At 42.0% G+C, this 20,721-nt stretch overlaps 1 protein-coding gene across 1 annotated transcript; it reads left to right on the forward strand.

Annotated features, from left to right (window-relative positions):
* Positions 1–13,473: 13,473 nt before the first annotated feature.
* On the forward strand, positions 13,474–19,806 carry T265_01533 (hypothetical protein; the record flags this gene model as incomplete). Its single annotated transcript, XM_009165574.1, has 2 exons — positions 13,474–13,682; positions 19,528–19,806. 2 exons carry the CDS (start codon positions 13,501–13,503, stop codon positions 19,604–19,606), a joined length of 261 nt encoding a protein of 86 aa, XP_009163838.1.
* Between the last annotated feature and the right edge of the window lie 915 nt (positions 19,807–20,721).

Below are 20,721 nucleotides of genomic sequence, written 5' to 3' on the forward strand. Positions count from 1 at the left end.
TATATATATATATAAATATGTCCCGGTTTGATCCAACTATAAATTCCCTGTAAGCAATTTGCTAAGCTCGGAAAGAGATCAACAGGCACCCGAAATACAGCCGATTAACTGAGCCAAGCTACCAATCTTCCAATTTCACACTTTAGCAATCTTTAAAACTGTCCCCTACTTCTGAGAGTCGCTCCGTCAAAGGTTCCGCGTCACGAATAATCAATAAAGGAACTCCTTAAAAAACAGGTCTCTTACACGCCGCTTATGGATGCTTTTTATGGAAAGAAAATACCGAAATCTAACAAGATCTCTTGATACAGCAGGTGACAAAATTACATGGCTCGACAAGTGATTTCATCATCTGAATTGTACACCGCTTCTCAGTGTAGAGTAAGTACCATTGGAGAAGGATTGTTAAAAAGCTAAAAAGATGTGTGGCGAAACGTCAAAGAAGTATGATCGTGCGTAGCTCAGGCTTCAAAGCAGTACCTCTGCGTATTTCTATATAGTGGCTACACTATTTTTGAATAGAAGCGTATAAGCCACTTCCCATTGGTGTGTACATGATGATGGTCTCACGTCCCTGCGACCTACTCAGAGATTACTCAGATTACTCAGAGACATACTCCTCCACATTTGAGATCGCTTCCATTTCTCGCCAGTCTGAAGGACGGATTCTCAATACAGTATATCAGATAAGTCTTCCTTGGTCTTGAGGTCAGTTTTATTGAAGATCCCTCAAAATCAAATGATAACAAAACATGTTTAGTCTGTTCTGAGGCTCAGTATGTAGACGTAGCCTTCGGAATCTGAGTAACCATTCAGAGAACGTCCGGCAACTGCGCTATTAACAATACTCTGTGGGTTTTCATCCTATAAAGTGCTGTGTAACCACTCATTTGCAGTCATGGAATTGGTAAAAAATTTTCATTGGGGTTGGGTGGATCTAGAATTTGTTGACTTGGATTTTATTCCGCTGGGAAATGTGGTAATTTTGAATATCGCGAGGGAGATTCACAGTTTCAATTTTTCTGGCAGAGACACTCAAGTATTCATAAATCCCCTTACGGTTATCTCGTTACCAGTTGTTGTCTTTCGTCTACGGATTAAGGACTACCATGCTTTCAGATTTCAGGTGCCTCACTCCATACACAAAGATATGTGGACCATTCGATAATTTCCATGGGGGTTCCCAGCTCCGTCTGTTTTATTGATAATGTATCGCTGTTTGACCTCATGAAATTTCATCACAAATTATGATAAAATGGACCGTTCTGAGCTATTTCCTTCGACGTGCCTATGCTAACAGATTCAACGGTGCAGTCTAAGGGTCTGCACAGGCCTCCGTATGCAGTTATCTCTTTTCGCTCACAATACCACTTGAGTGAATTCACTGTTTTTGAGTCTTAATAATCGATAGCAATCCATCATATGGTTGCTTAATAAAGAGTAGTTAACATACCATTCGTTTCAAGCTTGATGGGGCCATTCAGTACCTTTTGTGCTACTTTTTTGACAACTGGTTCACTTGACCTTGTCTTTAGCCGTTTCTTCGCAAATTCCACAAAGTCCTATTAAATGACGCTCTAACTGACTTGACACCGCATACTTGAGGCTAGGTTACTGTTGAAACATCAAACAAAATCAGGTCACTTGCACGCTGGTTACATCTTGATCAAGTGAAATATGAAGTCACGATAACTGCTGACAAATGTTTTAGTTAAGGGAGTTAGCCATTCGAAGTGATTTTTGTTATATTTAGTCGACGGTCCTGAACGCTTACGAAGCATATGAGGATCTTCTCGATAGCTTCAAATTAAAACCATATTCACAGTTCGAATAAGAAACACGCTAGCAGGAAAGTGACGAATCATTTAAAATCTGTTCCCAGTTGTGACTCAACTCTCAGGTGGTTCCGTTTATTCCAAATCCTCGTTTCACGTCACCTGTGAGACGATCGCCCCACAGCAAATGTACACGAAAACGTCAAGCCTTCCTTTCTGAAACACAATGAAGTGAGTGTTTTTTTCAGCTGGGTATTGTTAATGACATTCGGTCACTTGATTGTCAGGTGGCCATTCGTCGCTGTAATCGGCTTACTAATTGACTAGCAAACATTGTGTCACTGAAACAGGAAACATCAATGCATAGTTGGGTGGGTAAGTCCCCCTCGCTTCCTTGCGTTTGAAGAGTAGCTGTCATCTGTCTACCTAACTGGCTAATTGGAAGACAACGTTCCCGTGACTCCAATGGTCCACATATGGTCTACTCAGCGTTGTGGTCTGTCTTCCGTTGATTTGACCGGTTATCCCGATGTCAATTCCTAGTGGTTTTGTGGCCTTGATTTGATTGGTCCGTTCTCCCTATGCACTGCGTCGTGGTTTAATCTCGTCTGGAGCAGTTGTTTAACTACGCCGTTCTATTTGGTCAGTTGTAATGACCGGAGTCGGCGGATCAATTGTGTCGCCTGATTTATTGGTTGGGCACCTACTCCAGTCAAGCTGTTTATCCGTTTGAACCAGGGTCTTCCGCATCTTCTATAAGCTTTGAGGTCTATAGTTCTTATTGACCGACAAATTTCGATACGATTGTTGATCATTTCTTTGGAGGAGTACCATGATTTCATAAACCCCTGTTCTTCTTTCTTCCTTGAGAAGGTATGCGGTGCCATTCCAGTCAAACTCGTGTCTTTCCTTATTTTTGGGGATGAAAATGATAGAAAACTGACCGTCTATTTTACCAGCAAGTGAAGGGCTTCCCTTTCGAATGTTCTGTTTGACGTTTGTAGCAGTCATTGTGTTAGATCCTGCATATGTCATTGTCCCTCATTATCAACCCAGTTTTCTTTTGGTTTTGACAGCGTCCTCCACAAGCTGTCCACAGGTTTGTAGGTGGCTGTCGTATTATGTTATTGTACGAGCTTTGCAGTCATTTAAGTGGAGTTCTTGATTTACGGAAATGTGATATATTTTCTTCAGATTTGCAATACTTTGGTACTCGTACTTATGTTCCTGAGCAACATGCTCGTAAAACTTCTTGCTCATCCCTTACCCTTGAAAACCTTCAATGGGCGTTTTCCCAGTTAATCTTGAATTATACAATCTTCTGGTATGTCTCAGTCTGCGTAAAAGGTGTCCTAATGCAGCTTCGTTTGTGGCGCTTGGGATGGCTGCTTAGGTAGTTCAAGTTTGGTCTACATGCATGAATTTTCTGTAGACTCCGGTTTGTAGCTGTTCATTTGGCAATCTAGTGATGGGGACGTCCATAAATACCCGTTTTCCGTTGTTATATTCTTCCGTTTTGAAGTGTATATTGTCAAAAACCTTGTTCAGTTGTTCACTCACTTGGTGCACTTCTTTCGTTTTGATGAATAAAAAATTACCACAAATGTGGCGGATCCAGGATTTATATCGGGGCAATAAAATACGTTCCAGCTACTGCAACATGATTTCTGAAATGAATCCTAAATTTGACAACCTCATTGGTGTTCATTGTAGTCGATCGCAATATTCCCTAATGAACTCGATTCGTGTTGTCAAACATAAGTCGAGAAATTGGGAGAAATCTTTCCCGAGCCAGTCGGTTCACTCGCTGCCGCTATTAAAATAATTCGAACATGGTTGTCATGGCAGATTTTAGATCTGAATTGCCAACAATAAGCTCATATTGTATCACCCTGAGTGATGTTTATACTCTTCATTTTCTCCAAAATCTTCTGAGGCCCAGGGCTTAAAAATGAGCGGCTTTTCATACATGCATGTACAGACAGTGTAGTTCGCGACCAGGCTCCAAAAATTTGCGAGGTTTATACAATGCTCCATGCTTTTTTTTAACTCAGTGTTTGGAAGCACATGAAGACCGTCACTTTTCATACACTCATGAGCATTCTACTTGCTGTTTCCATCAGCATGGTTCCCCGTGAGTACCATACCCCTGTGCTGCCATTCAGCCATCAAGTCTGGTGGGAAGACTTAAAATCAATATGTCACAGCGGTTCACTGGAACTCTGCGCATCTTGCGTATCAGCTAATCATCAACAAACGACAATCTCTGAGGAAAACGCCAAGTAAACTATTTTGGGTATGCATTTTTCAATATCTGATGACGCAACTGCCATCGAGCTTATGGTAGATCATTTCCTATCTATGAACACTGTTCATAAACACTAAGACAGTCCAGTCATGGTGAGTGTTTACTCGCGGTTGTCGGACTCTAAAGACTGTCCTTTAGGATTCATCTCTCTTAATTACTGTTTTGGCAAGCTGATTGATTTTCCCCCGAGAGTGGATCCGTCACTCTAAAACCGTCCCTTACTCGTGACAGCCTTTTTCATGTGAACAGAGACCACCATTTAAGTGAATTCAGACTGAAGTGTTATGCAGACTAGTCCGTGCGAAATTCGCTTCTTGATAGAATTCTTTGGATATGGCGAGGGAACAGTACGGAACGTAGCTTCCTTTGATGCCTTTGCAACCGAAACTGTCATTAGGCGCAATGAACTGTGCTTCATTTCGTTTTATCAGCCCCGTGGAAATGAAACCACAAGGACAACCAGTCATCCAGCGGTATATTGACGTGAACAGGGACAAACAACATCAGTTTCTGCAGAAACAAAGTAAGTATTACTCGTTTTCACCTTAACCGAGGGGTTTGTTTAAATATTCTCAAAGTAACCTTACCCCCTAAATAAGCCAAGTAAAAGTACAAGGAATAAGAACATAAAAATTAGGAAAAATATGCCCAAACAATTGCACTGTTAACACGCAGGTGGGATTCGTCGTAATGTCCTCCACAGGAATTTTATTTTCTGCACATTTAGAAAATAATCAGCGCTACATCGATAAAATATTATCTAAATAACCACCCAATTTATTCGACAACATTGAAGGGCATATGGTATTATTCCCAGTGTAATTAGTCCTTGTATGGTATTGGTATATTTAGCTGGTCAGAAAAGCACGGCGTTGATGCTGACTTTTTGCGTATCCAGTCGCCCAGAGTGATTGTAGACCACGCATCTGACCTTTGACAATCCCAGAGTAATCCCCTGAAATAAATGTTGTCCAGGATTGATCTAGATCGGAACGTGCGGTTAGTTATATTTCAACATACCAAGGTTACTAAGCAATGATTTTGAATCTCGCATGATGCCGTTTATTGAAATCTACCTTCCTCCCGTGGAAAGTGGGTATGTAAGGTAACGGGAACAAGGTTTATCGCTCCAGTAGGACTTGTTCGGTTTGGTAGTTTCGTCGACATTTTTACTTCTTGATTGCTTATAACATAGCTACTTATATAAAAATTTTGATTTGCTCCCAACTTTACAGTTCTGAGCAGAGATCTTCAATACTGTCGCTATTTTTCTTACGGAAAGCCCGATATTATGCGGATTTGACGACCAAGCGCTACTAATGGTGATATAATGCACACAATGTGGGATGAAGCTGCCACTTTTTCACGCACGGTTTAGTGACTGCCATGCAAAAAACGAACAGTGCGCTCTAAACTCGGATGTTTCCATGAAGCTGCCACTTTTTCACGCACGGTTTATTGACTGCCGTGCGAACAACGAACAGTGCGTTCTAAACTCGGATGTTTCCAAGCCTTCAGATGGATGGCATTTCCCTGGACCTAGATTAAAACCCGTTTGTTGTGCATGGGACGAATCACAACAAAAACTACACTTACTTATAAGTATTTCAGTAGTTAAATTTTGTTTCTTTCTGTCGGGAGCGAAAGTGAATTTCCTGTGTATCGGACAAAAAGTCAAGTATAAATTGGGTATAGAGCTTCCAACCGTGGTTATAATATCTGCTAAATTGAAGTAAAATGAAGTGTGATCGGATGCAGAGCTCTCACGTCTTTAGTTAGCGTACTGTCTTCATCAAACTTTATCCAGTGAACTAAAACGAAGCTGTCGGCTTGCTTTTTTAAAATTCCATGTTAGCGAAATTGTTCTTTCACGCGGCAAGACATCATCTAATCTTTTTGTTATGTACATGGTACACGGCCAGTCGCGTTTATAATTTCGCACACTTTATGTTCAAATGAGTACGTATTTTTCATTGTTAGATTATAACATTAGGCGCCATAAAACGGAAATAAAACGAAAATTCATGCAGAGGTATTTTCAGGGGTGCGGTTTGATGGTCAACGTCTGTGTTTTTTGCGCTGGCCAAATCAGCTCGCTGAAATCTTTTATTACCAATGATGTGTTATTTCGTTCCAATAACTATCCAGTTTTATGTGTTACTTTTGTCAAGTGCGAGGGCAGGTCGTGTATGTAGAAACTGCGGACCTATAGTGAGATCCTGCTCTGGTGAAAAAATCCACACTATCACGACTACCTACAGCACTTTGCGTGCGTTGAATTTTTCTCACATTTTTTCTGAGGACTAAACGTATTGAACTAATGAGAGCTGAACAATATTAGGCATAAAATTTGGCAGGTGGCAACCGCTCAATATCACGTCGGCAATCTATGACAAATACGAGGAAGGGGTCAAACGAGAAACTAACATGAACTCAGGAGCGAGTAAATGATTTAGCTGAAAGTCCGGTTACAAATCGACCCTGTCAGGCTTGATATTAATTTGGTGAGTGTGTATCCACTGCAACGGCTTACCGGTTCAGCTTGTGGTGCGTAGGAATATGACAATATGATGGTATAGGTAATGACTCCTACAGCGTTTTCTAGATAGTTTCACTCTCCAACGGTGCTTCTCGGAGTCGCTCGTAAGTATTTCAAGCGCAACTTATGTCCTACCTTGTTTTATTTATGTAACTGCTCCACTGTGTCCAATCGTGGTAACATTTTCATTTATGTCTCAGAAGGTTAGTTGGAATAGGCAAGTAATGAATGATGAAAGTTCATGTTTCTTATCTTGAAGTAATGTGGGTCAAGCTGTACGACATATTTCAGCTGCATATGCTGCACAAAGACGGCTTCATTCTCCAGTTTGTACGGCGTTAGAACTTCAAGGCATAATTTCCGGGTACATCACGATTTATCGCATATCGCAGCAACTGGAACAAGTGTGGCCTTTGTTTGACCCATTCACTGAGAGAATACCATACTTGAGGAATCTTTTGAGTCGCTCGATGGTAGCACTTTAGTGCAAGTGAGTGTATATATCTGCTAGACACAGATGCCCAACGGAAAATAAAGCACAACACATTTTAAGTTACGTAATCCAAATGCTGTCAGGGGACCACCAAGTCAAGCGCAAAATCTCCGCCGTGAGTCTTCAATCTTTGATTAGATACTACCCACCGAAGTCGCCCGGTCGGCTATTTCCAAATCGTACAGCGCAAAACAAACCCCAAGTTTCTAGCGATAAGTGGGGTGCCGCTGATCAAATCAAGCCAGCACGGACTATTTACAGAAAAGAATTTGAAGGACGTGATTTGATTACACTGGCACTGATTATTTGACCTGCAGAAGACGGCCAGACAATGCCTTTCCAGAATACATTCTGTTCTTCATTTTACGTCCGTGACTGAAGAGGGCGAGATAAATATTAACGTGTCAAGCGTTTGTTTTCTGTCAGTTCAAATGGCCGTTTTTTGCGTACACTTTAATTTCCGACTATAACAGAGGGATAATTGAAAATTGGAAACGAACCTGAAGAACTGAACCGATAAGGTTGCGTTGGAGTTTCCAGCAACCTCATGAGTAGTGTGCTATGCAGCTCACAACCTATGTTTCCCCCAGACTACTTTGCTAATCAGATGAGTTGAAAGTGACAGGCTTTGTTATATCACCGCTTTTCATACAGTCAGCCATTCAAACCCAACCAAATCTTCCCATCAAATCACATCTGACTACGGATAAACATATCTATTTTATTCCGATTTCACGTCATTTGGAAGCTTCAAACACCAGAATTTAAAATTTTTACAGTTAAATTGTTGTGGCCGGATGACCAAACTATGCCAGTCCATTTTCTATTGGCGGTGTCGCGAAATATAGGTAATTTGGTCTGTTCTTTGAGTCTTGTAGCTGGTTGGAAAACGATTCATCATCAATCGAAGTGGGGTTTGAAGTGGAGATCATCAGTTGTGAGCAGGATTTTATAAACAATTTATTCTCACTTTTTGTCAACGAGAAATTCACCCATTTACTGGCATATTCAGTTTATTGATAGCAAAACATGGATGCTGTATACATCCACCCATTTACTGGCATATTCAGTTTACTGATAGCAAAACGTGGATGCTGTATACATCCACCCATTTACTGGGATATTCAGTTTATTGATAGCAAAACATGGGTGCTGTATACATCAAAAGGAGTTAAGGTACTAATTGGTGTATTACGTGAAGTGTGTGTATCAAATCGGGTCTAGCACTAGACTAGTAGATAATCAACGAGAGTAACGCATGGTACCCAGAACCACCCACTGGATAGGAGTGATTTTAGCGTTATTCAGCATTAATTGGCAAAACGCCACCCGTGGTTTTGTTCATTTCCAACAACTGCTTGTGATTAACTAGCTTGGTGCCTGATATTTCTACGTTCTCAAAACTTTATGACATGCGACTTTATTCTTCGGCAGCATACATAGCCAATTGAATCACATCACTGGTAAGAGCTCGTTACTCCAAGATTATAACTGTTTCGTGGAGCATTATATGGTCATGCTGTTACATCAGTCTTCGTTGCCGAACACGGGTCATAGTCTGAGCAATAAACATCTGTACTATGCACAGCACTTATCCTGTAATCCAGTAGTTCTCCTATGACAAATATCCGAGGATCAAGAACATATCACTGCTCGGTACACAGACCCAGACAGGCATATTCAACAAAGTCTGCCTGGATGGTGTACAGTAAGTAGTAATGAAATTCTACTAGTGAAAAATAGTCTTCGCTGCGGAGTTATTTACTGGAGAACACCAACTGTACAGTTACAGACTATTGAACAGGGAAACAAAGCTCTCATATGCATATTGTTCCTAAAAAGTGTGTATCCGTCTTCTCAAACAGGACTTCCTGAACTTTCCTGGTTACTCATTGACTAACACTCAAACGTAAGCGAATGCTTAAAAGCAAGTCTGCAAATTTTGTAATAAATCTCACTTTTCGATAGAGGAGAAGCGGACTTATGAGAAACTCACATACTGTTCGCATGCTTCATCAGTAGTATCCACCGTTATACTAGTATTACGCTGGGATTAGATCGTCACCGATGGTGCCTATGTGTTTGGGTTTGCGCAACTCAGTGCATCAACAGGAAGAATTAGTATGTGAATCAGCAAGCTGGGTTATGTTATTAGTTACAGTGCTTCCTGGGTGCAGAAAGACTCGGACAAAAAGCACGAAAAAGAAAATCACCCTAAGCTATCTGTTACCCAGCTGTGAATTTTTATTGCAACTCTAAGACTCCTTCTGTGTCACCCGAAGAAACCGCCAGAGTCAAGATACTGTAAGTTGCCGAGCTTATTCAGCACGGTCGGGACGTCAGAGTTGGGTTCGATCCACGAATCCGTTGATCACAGTACCACTGCGAGATTTGGAAATTATCGAGATTGTGCCAGTGGTCTGGGTCAACAGCGATTTTACGCTTTCGAGATGACCTTCCAAACCCTGAAGTAGGAGAAACATTACTTTCATAATTATGAGAAGCGCCAATCTCAAAAGCTATGGCAGGAGACCGATATGACAATCTGAAAAGAAACTGACAGCAAAAAAGCCACCGAAGTTGACAGCTCGTCTCTTCTTTTGGTGTCTCCAGCCAATTCAAGGGGGGCCACGGTGATAACATCTTGGAAGGAGGATCGCCCCTCCAAGGCCTAAGTTCCTCTGAATCCCTTTTACACCCTCCTGCTGAGTCATATATTATCCATCTCGCGGTTTGAGCCATTCTAAAGGAAGTAAGAAAACCAACTCTCCAACCGATAGACCGTGTTTCGGTACATGACTGGGCCACAGCAGTTGAGGGCGCGACTGATGAACCTGCCACACAGACGAATACACGTTTCCTACCTATGCCGGCATCATTCGACATCACCAACGCTTTTGAAGCATTGACGAAGAGCGCCAATGTGATGTGAAAACGCCTCACATCCTCTGTTCGGAAATTCCATTTCCACCATCATAAAACAAGATAGCTCTTAACGAAGCTTGCTACAAGCGAGGAACTTGAGACCAAATTATATGCCATGTTGATGCCGCGTGTGACGCAAATAAGCAGACTTGATTCAGGCGACTGGGATGCATCAGGGACACTTTAATCAGAGCTGTTAAAAATACCGAGGTATGTAAAATTCTCCGCAGCACCCAAACAATCTCTGGGGTTATGTCCAGAGATTACACTTTTTGAAGCATGACTTTGCACACCGAAGGTGCAAGATACATGCCAAAAGATAGTGAGTTATTTGTCAGTTTGTTCAATAGGGTTTGTACTTTACCTTCAACTATAAAGATGAGGATGATGTCGTCTGTGTGCTCCAGATCGACAAGGTTCTCATAACAATGATATGAACACCGAAGTTGTGAAGGCATTTCAGGGTTTACCTCATTGTCTCATTGATGATGAATTCGAATCAGAATGGATATCATTGTCAAATATCACCTTTTGTTGGAAAACTCATAGAAAGCTCATCCAGAAGTAGGTGGTTGTAGAGAACGTATTATTCCTAAAAATTTCAGGGGTATGTTCTACTGAGTGAGCATAGTTAACAGCTCTGACAGATTAATGCAGTCGAACGCACTCCCGAAATCATGAACACCGAAATTGTGAGTCGTCTATATATGTGACGTTGCTATAACGCCTGGCAAAGTAGGAAGATGTGGTCCACGTAGCTTTTAACCGACGGAAATTCTGTTTGAGGGCCGCTGTCAACGTGCCAACGCAGGACTCCATTGTTATTCGAAGCGCTGTGTCCAACGGTGATGACGTTCTCCCGTTGCTGGATATCAGAGAGCCAATCTGGTTGTTGATAGTTCCGCAGACAAGAGGCTTCCGAGGACCAGTATAACGGGAAAAAATTGGAACAAGATGTGGACGTTTCCATCATTTGTTATTATCCCACTCTTTTGGGCCTACGGTTCCTTCGAGCTTGTCGGTCTGCTTGGACACACAATTTCACCTGACGTCGGAAGGTGCATTGAATCGGATTGTGGTTGTGTCCAGGAGGCCCTATCAGAGATCCAGTGTTCGGTTGGGGTTAGCTAGGAAGTACAGCAGGCAGAAATCCTGACTCTGAGAAACGCTTTGATGCGCGCTTTCAGTGTCGGGTAATGTGCTACTTTGGACCATCCAGAACGCTTTCGAGGAGTCGGTTTCCTACATTTGACGGACTTCTGAATCTTTCAGTCATTCAATGGCCAAGCCACGTTTGCTTATTTTTACTTAGACCTGAAAAGTGCGATGGAAAACAGTGGTGAACAGATGCATGATGCGAGCCCATTTTGATTTTTTGTGATGAGCGGCAGTCAGTGATTAGCTATCGATAGTGGTAACTGACTGCGATGTGATGCGTTTAGATTCGGGCTGGTTTTGTGGTGGTAACTACAGTGTCAAGTGATTCCCACAGCTCCAAAATTGGTACTGCAAAACGGCCAGTGTGTGATAGACACACAGGTGCTCTCCGTTGTCCGTGCTGCCCTATCCGAAACATTTAGGCCTGAGCAGCGCTTATTCCACCAGATCGAGCGTTCATGTCACCGGCAAACAAACTGAGATCCAAGCTTCTAACCAGCTGTAAAAGTGCATCTAATAGGTCATAAGTCGTGTATCGGCAGATTCAGAGCTACATTCCGTTAGAGCGTAAGCCAACAATGAACAGGGTACGACGGATTTCATTTTCTCCAGAGATTCTTTTCCAGATATTGTCCAACTAACGGCAGAGAGGCGACTATAAAATAAAGTAGGGAAAATGCTGCCCGATCGCCTAATTTACTACCCAAACCGGTATATCCAGCTACAACCACCGCGTCGCCACCACAATTGAGAAGCCAGAAACGTAGACAGAGGGAGCGAGAGAGCAGGGGACAGTTAGTTCAATCACAGTGCTTGCGTCGAGTATTCTTGTTTCTAACCGATTGCATGCACCAGTGCGGAGGGAATCAAGTGTATGAGCAAGGGCCATTTGTTGTATGTTTGCTTCAATGTAAGAAGAATTAAAGCCAGCTAAGTAGATCAGGCGTCGGGGTTTGAATACGGATTTCGAAGTGTTTAGGGTTGTTACTGATAGTGGAATTACAGAAGCTGCAGCTGAACGTGCTGCACGGCTATAAGACCGGTCAGTCCCACTGCTGGGGCATGCGGAGTGAGCATAAAAACTGAGTAGGGTAGAGTGAAAATGGAAAGTGTGAAAGCGTAGAAAGGGAAGCACCATCAACTTAGGCGGCACAACTGGTAACAGCACGCGACGGTCGATACGGCATTAAAGTATTACCAATCGCAAGTGTCGTGGTTGTATGTGAACTCGGATACTTCCAGGGCCCTTAGACCTAAACAGGCCCTCAACAAAAGGCTTTGGCTCAAAAGTCTGACTGAAGGGCAGCGGTGTTTGGCGGAACTTCACGGCCCTGCTGCCATGTTTCGTGCGTTGTCATCGTTGCGATGTAAATGGCTATTGAAGATGCAGTATTCTGGATTGAGATTGAAAACGTGTAACAGACAAGCCTGCAATTTCTGATCCCTGTTTGGACCAAGAGACACCACGCTGAAAAACGTCTTACAATCTCAGGAAAACACCGAAACTAAGACTTATACGTGCACCGTAGTAGCACTGGACTTTCGTGAGATGCACAGCTGATTCCCAATAGGATTAAATAGTGTTTCTAAGTTCTTAAGTACCGGTTGGCTTCACTCACAGCACGAAATTTCTATCAAAAATCCCCAGACTTCCTCACAAATCCCCTCGCTCCTCACCCTACGCCTATCAACAGCAGTTAACACTGGCTCTGAGCAATAACAAAATATGATCCGTCTCAAGTTTTTAAATCGTTTTACTGAAACATTTTTGTGTTATCCTACTTGATGAAAATAGGATGGCTGTTGGTGCAACCAGAGGCAAATTCTAAATTTTCGTACTCATATTTCCATCGTCGTCATCATCAACAACAAACAATTTGTCCAAAACTTCTTGTCGCAGTCACTTAGTCCGGCAAAATTGTGCGGAATTTACACAACCTTTTGGTCTGTAACTGCAACCACCGCGAGTGTGGGTTTCAAATCAAACATACAGACAACGACAGCCAATCTGAAACGAATGCAGATGATTTCTGCTCTCGAAGTAGGCTACACTGCCAATGGTTCACTGAGACCGTCACCTCATGAGAGCAAATGAAAACAGATATTTTCTCACTGCCGTGAGTTGTGTAACCTAAGAGATGCACACGAACTCAATTTCATCACACGGTATGTAGCAGGTGGTTGGCTGACCAACAGATCAATGAAATCACATGACAAACGTGAGCAAATGATGCAGACTTCGTCGAGAGTCAGTTGATCATTTCACCCTCTCTCTGGAAAAACCGATTCTTACATAGACCAAATGAAATTTTGCATAAGAAAAACCGAGATGGCAGAACTGATGCAAAAAGATGTTTTCACGGCGACAACCGAGGCATTACAGCAATATGATACGGAAAAGGATATATGTGCCTACTTGAAGAAAGTATTCGACCAAAAGTACGGCCCCACTTGGCACTGTGTGGTGGGGCATCACTACGGGAGGTGAGTTTTTGAAAGATCCAGTTTGAATGTCCAATTCAAAAGTAAACCGCTAATATGATACGATTGACAGTAGTGTATTCACACTGATTAAGATGTCGACATGTTTCTTGTTTTACACAGAACTCTGATGAGTAACATCCTAAACCTTCGAATATTTGCTTAACGTGACTATCCTTTGCCCTATCCAAGGAGCTAAGTAAAAGATTATGTGACTGTCTGCCCGAATCTTATACGTAGTAAGCCATTCTTAATTATCGAAATAACTGGATGAGCTAGTAAGCTCCACAGTTTTGTGAACAAATGGCATCCACCTTACAGTAGAGCAAACTATATTGAAATTCCAGTTCACATTGGCCAGGAACGTTGAAAGATTTACTATCAGTGTAATCGTCCCGGTCTGTCAAAGGCAGTGACGCATCGGTGTTGACGTCATGCTGTCGATGATGATGATGTAAAAGTATACGGAGTAGAAGATTGGGGATCAGAGGCTTACTCGAACCACAAATATGGTAGCAGTTAGCCTGTTTCCATTTTAATCACATTGAATGGGCTGTAAAACCCCAATGCAGCCCGCCTGACAGTTGGAAATACGCATTTCTTATAGCCAGGCATAAAGACGAATGGAAAGATTTAGGTCTAATTGTATAGTCCCTGATATCGGTGATGTATCACTGTCAAAGAATAACTGAAGGACATCCCTCATGAATAAAGATTGAGCGAATGTGTGACTAACATTGCTGGATTTCCACGATAAGAAGACACTTTGCTTCATTTATTCATGCCTCATTACCGTGCAGTACGTTCAAGTGCAACTATGTATATTACGGTCCTCCACACAAATCGGATGCCAAGGTATGTCAACTAAATGAAAAGTAAGACACTGGATCATTTAGCGAGCTCTGGAAAGACGAGTTTAATTATTTCAATACGTGGACCAAACAGTTGCATCCCTCACTTTACAATGTCCTCTGGCACACAACCATACGATTGAATGGCAATCCTTGCACAATGACATTAACAAATTAACAGGTTTAGTGGATGCTTCAGACAGGTTACAGCTTGTGTGAGACAAGGACTTAATCCTCGGGCAGAAAGACCTCGAGTATTGGAAGGGCCGTAGACGAAGAGGTGGATAAATTGGTCCTAAAGAGGACGTGCTGATATGATTTCACAGGTCGATTGTTTGACTGGGAACTGAACGAGACACTGAACACTCATACATGATCAACAGACGTACTGAACCCTTAGGAAACCCCCTATGCTTCGTAGTTATGTGAACCAGTGGGTCACGTGACACGTTTGTTTGAGGTGCTCAGATGAGTTTCCTGGATTTGCTAGTCTCTACTGATGAGTTCGATGTACCCGATACTGAATTTCAACAGTGAATATGCTTGGCGTCATTAAATTGGAACGCACACATGATTGATATGACAGTACCCTTATGTCAAGAGAAAATTCTTACCCAATATAATGAACTACCTAGTTCTATAAAGTACGTCACTCAGGTGTAGTCTCCGCACCCAGTATCAGCAGCTAAATCATTCACGCGGGCAAAGAAATGACTGCCTACGAACTAGGGCTGGCGCCGACGTCAGTTTCGGTCAAAATGTAGACGGGTCAGCCTTTCTTCACATTCTGTATATTCATTTGGGTCATTATCCGAAAAAAATGAAACAGTTATCCCATGATACCACGATAAACGGCCATCCATGCTATCTCTCAAAAAGGCAACCACAATTTCTATCCCCTTCTTGGCTCCTGCGTTCGGTTGGTTCCAGCGTTTTTATCAGTTTCATTCCGCACTTGAACAGAAAATCAGGTGTTTTACGGGGAAAGACGTTTATTTTGAAAACAAAAATATGGGGAATTCGGACTTGATGGTAATTGCTGATTAGCTCTTGTCCCTTTGGTCAACTCTTAGGTCCTCCTATTTTGATTTGGTATCGCAAAATTGGGCTGTTTTCAACACTGCAGAGGGTTAATCATAATGAGGGGCCCTCATGTTTCCACACACTTTTCCAGCTGTCTCAATGTTAAGGTATGGAATTATCTCTTGATGCAGAGCGGCTCAAGGCAGTGCTGACTGAATCAACCACCACGGGAAAACGTTCTTTGAAAGCGTTGTTGCTTGGTATGGGCATGTCTCCTTGTCCAATCAACTGAAGACCCTATGAAGTCCGTGATTTTGACTTCTATTTCTTGTTTCTTGCAATTCTGATTAGTACACCCCTAGAGAACGTCACAAGCATAGCCGAAATGATCACAAATCGACCTCCGTATAAGGACTGTATTTGCGTTTTTGATTCCACCTATAACCTGCTCTGCCTTCCGTTGCATGTGACTACTAAAACGCTGGCATGAACAGGCTTCAACTTAGGACTATTTCAGTGTCGTATTTTATCACTTGCATTAATCGTTGTAATATGACATTTGTCAATCTGTTCTTCATCCAGTACTTAAGAAAAACTAGATGTGAAATAATAACTCAGTCTATTTGATCTACGTTCCAATCAGTTTCACGCATCACGCTATTTCAAGTCATATCGTGAACTTACTATATGATGGTTAATTTGGACTAGTTTTGAGCATTGCATAATCGAGACAAGACACCAGAAGAGCGTTCGCGGAGCTAGTATTTTTCATTTTGTCACACGATAGTACCGGACTGCAAATCAGTCGAGAAAAGTGTCACCTTACAGCAATCGTTTGTTTAATGGGGCAACCTGACCTGTGGGGTCTAGAACCCCTGTAATGTTGTAGGCCGCGTACCGGAGAGTTTGTGTATATAAAGAAGATATTGGTTCAGATTGTGGAACCGCTGTAAACGGACAATAAACACTCACTAATTTCGTGCAATCATATCCTGGAGTTCCAGCTGTATCATTTTGAGCGGATACGTCATATACCTGGCATCATGCCAGCATAATTCTGACCGAAAGCTTAACATTAGTCAATAGAATGGAAGCACCTGCATCATTTAAGAGATATATAGTTTGTGGATGGTTACTTTGCTATTTATACATATAGAGGATGATATCGATAGAGGAAGGGATTTTTCTAGGACTTTTGTTTACACGTAGTATTTGTAAGTTGAACAGCACATCTCTAACAGCTTAAATGAAGCCATTTTTTCACACTCTGGCATTACGTACCCCAGAAGCATGACAACAGGGCATTAATTTTGATCTACTCATTAGTAATCAGTTGATATTCAAACGCAAACAAAATTCCAATAACGTCATTAGCCTAGAAAATGCTCATCAGTCCCAAATCCCAACCGTCGTAATTTTTACTTCATGATGACGCACACACTCAGTGATTGAATGACGTGAGAACGCAGTGTCAAGTTTAAATAAGGTACCCAGATTAGTCCTCGTCCCTCTTCAATGCTTTTCCAGCTTCTGGGGACATCCTGAGGAAATTATTTATTAACGGATATAAGGTTAACCGCATATTTATCCCCTGAAATCACAAATCACGTTTCGCTCGCACTATCTTTCAGATGCCTGCTTCCCGCAAACTAAAACTCCTCGTACTATCTAGTTCCAGTGAAGTACACTAATTTGAGAGCCAGTTAAAAACATCATAAACGAGAAATTCATCGGGGCTCCAAGTGAACCTCGCGTCAAAACCAAATTGGCATGTAAATGAGTGCGCCCCGAGGATTTGGGGCATTCTGGGTTCAAGTGTAGCATGAGACTGACTGGAACTCGGGAACTGCGCCAACCAGGTTGGCCCCAGTTAGGGCGAAATCGGCCGTGGGCGGTCGAAGAGTTTTCAGCAATCTTATGGATAGTGTATCACGTCCATCTAGATCTAGCCTAGGAGTCCGCACGCGCTCTGTATGCGAAGCTATTCAGTTTGGTGAAAAAATGCTAACAGTATTCATCAGCGACTTCAGATATGAGACAACATGCGGATGGTATTTTGCTTCATGCGCCAATATCGCGAGTCGTTGACTTCAACACCAGTTCTGGTAAGAAAATGATATTCCGTAATCCGGATAAGTATTGAAAAAGGTTTCGCTTTCATGTAAATTCGATGAAAACAATAGAAGAAGGCTGCGTAACCGATTTCAGCCATTTCGGTGGGCTTGAAATAACTATACCTGTGGTTTACCCAGCATCACACTGGAGTATCATCCAAAATCCGTGCGTCTCAGAAAAGGCGAAATCGAGGTAGAGGCGTGGGAATCTTGGACCCGCCATCCGTTTCAAATTATGCGGAAAACATCAACATTATGCTCATTGCAGGAGAACATACTAGGCAGTCTCCAACGAAAAGAAATTCAGTTGAAGTTCTACTCTAGTTTTTTCCACCACTTCAGGGACGACGCCCATTCGGCGAGCCCTAAGTCAGCTGTCGGCCGATTTCCATGAATTGTTCCGTACTACTTATATATGGCTGTAGTAGGCGTATATCTCCACATTTTTGAGGAAAAAGAATACACCATCTGCCTGCTAATTGGCTTCAGCTGCATTCCATGCGTTACAAATTTCCTTTTCGGACGGACAAAGCAGAAGCGCAGGTCGAATTTCAGCTCATCTGGACTGTGGATTTTATGGTAGATGGTCAGTGAACAACAAAAATGTTTAAATAAGGATGGCTAAGTTGTTCTGGGTTTTCCCTTTTGAGTACACATAATGACAGGCAAGGAAGCTCAAAGGATGTCAGCTGTTGCTGGTATGACCAAAGACGTTTGTGAATCAATTAGCCCACGAGCAAGTATCACCTTCAAGAAAGACCGCTTTTGTTCTGTACCCTAAAGATGTCCTCTCAGGTAAGAAGAACAGTACACCATCACTGTCCATCACTTGTTTATTTGAAATGTTTTCAACGGCTCACACACAGATTCCATAGCTTTTCATCACAATGGGATGTTTGTTTCAGTCTCTCTTGGGCAATACACTATTGGCTCATTTTATCTACACCTTTGGATGGGAATTGTCAGATGCACCTTCTATTGTTCACCTGGTATGGATCTTTCACCCGCAGAATGACGCCAGTTATTAACATCCATTTTCCGACCCAGTTTTCATTCCTCCCAAAGTGAAAACCAACAGCTTTGCAGATAACTAAGGGTCATCGTTACTAGAGTCTCATTTATTCTGGAAATCTCGGACAGGTCAAGTAATGCTGGGTATATTCGTCTCTATTATGCTCCGTAGTAAGTGTTATAAGAATCTTTTAATAAGGGAGCAAAATGACCTCTGAGGTAATCGTGCTAAGAGATCTTAGGCCATGATATGACCGTACCAGTAATTAACTGCAGTGCTGGTATGGAGATGGTACGACCCGTTTTTGGGCTCCCATAGTTAGCTTCCAGAAGGTTTGTCTTTATCAGAACCGGATGTATGAAGATGAAGGTATAAAAAGCCCCGGGTTTTATCACTGTCGGTTGCAAGTTAATACTCGCTGAGACCCATTGAGCTGAAAAATAACAGCGCTCCGTGAAGCCGCTAACAATAATTGCCAGGATTTAAGTTTTATCAGAGAAAACGCGTGTAGAAAATTCATTCGTTTTATATACTTCTACACCAATCGCAAAGGGCCTTGAAAAGAACAGCTCTTACAAAGACGTACACCTATTTACTCACAATGCAAACAGAAATTAGAAACGTTTCGTCTAAGGATATCAGAGTTTGGCAGCAACATCTCAACAGATTGTCCGATGTGAATATTGATATTTACGAGGTTATAATAACTAACAAATTCTTCAAGTGACTCATACGCCACTCACTACGGAGAAACGTATGCTGATAGGGACTCTTCAGAGGACAACAACTGCATGTTATGCGTTATGGGGCATACATCCTAGACTAAGTTCATATTTTTTATCTTTCAGCTTCATTACCCACGATCCGGGGGATTTTATCTATATGGATATTGGAAATGTTGGACTACTGCTATTTCGATGTGGTTGACTGGTACACTTCATCAATATGCACATCAGAAACGGGACACTCCAGTGGTTATTGTCTTCGAATCCGATGAAGCTGTTGTTTAACTCACATTTTTCATACGTGGCTTTATTGACTCCCGAAATATTGATTTTCATCAAGAGTAAACCTATTGCACTCCTCTTTATCTTCGTTTCAGTAAACCAATAAACGTTTAAAAAATCTAAAAAGGATACGTCCACTGGTTTCCGAGTTGTACGCCGCTAGTGCTGATATTCTATTCTAAAGATACACAAAATCTCTGGATGGGAATACAGTCTGCAAATCAAGGCTTTATTTAACGAAACGAAATAAAGAACGACACTACTTTGAATTGAAGTAGAATGTAGTCTGATTTCCGGGCGGCCGCAGGTGGCTGGATGACGGTTTTCCAAGACCCTATCCAAGGGGATGATTTCAGACCTTCCGAAAGAGTATCCATGTTTGTGCTTCTGATATGTCCCAGTGAAGATGCAAGAGCTCACCTAGACACCTCACTTGTACAGCTTCTTGTGTGTGTAATCTAGAAAGGACACTTTCGGACCTCAAATATGAACGGTGTCTCCTACGCAGGTCACCGAAAGAAGCTGGGAAACCTTTTAAGACAAATGCAAGCCACAAGCACTTAAGTGCATTTATATAATAAATTCAGGCACCGGTTTGAAAGCGTTTTGTCTGTGGGGTAGGTCTTCAGGAGGAAAACAACTATAGGGCCATGCAAAATAGCTGTGTCCATGGCGCATTTGGATTAGGCTTTCATACCACTTAGGATAAATAAACTACTTGAGGCCATACCTACGATCTTTTCTGTAATAATACAGCATGTGTTCCTGAAAAATCCCTCCTTCGAGAAAGGTATTAGAGAAGCATGCCTGGTGAAAGTGTCCCACCGACTAGGCTGATACTGACAACAACGATGAAATTAATTGAGACGTGAGCTGCCGATACCTTAATATCCAACAATAAAATAGAAACTTCCAATGTGCTTAATTTGAGCACACCAGAAGATAATATCAGTCAATTCAAAAAGTATATAGGTGGCATAGGATCAGGAAAACTTTATTCAGTCAGGATGGCTGATTACAAATGTTCAAGTCAAA

Source organism: Opisthorchis viverrini, assembly GCF_000715545.1.
Source record: "Opisthorchis viverrini unplaced genomic scaffold opera_v5_16, whole genome shotgun sequence".
NCBI classification, from domain to species: Eukaryota; Metazoa; Platyhelminthes; class Trematoda; order Opisthorchiida; family Opisthorchiidae; genus Opisthorchis; species Opisthorchis viverrini.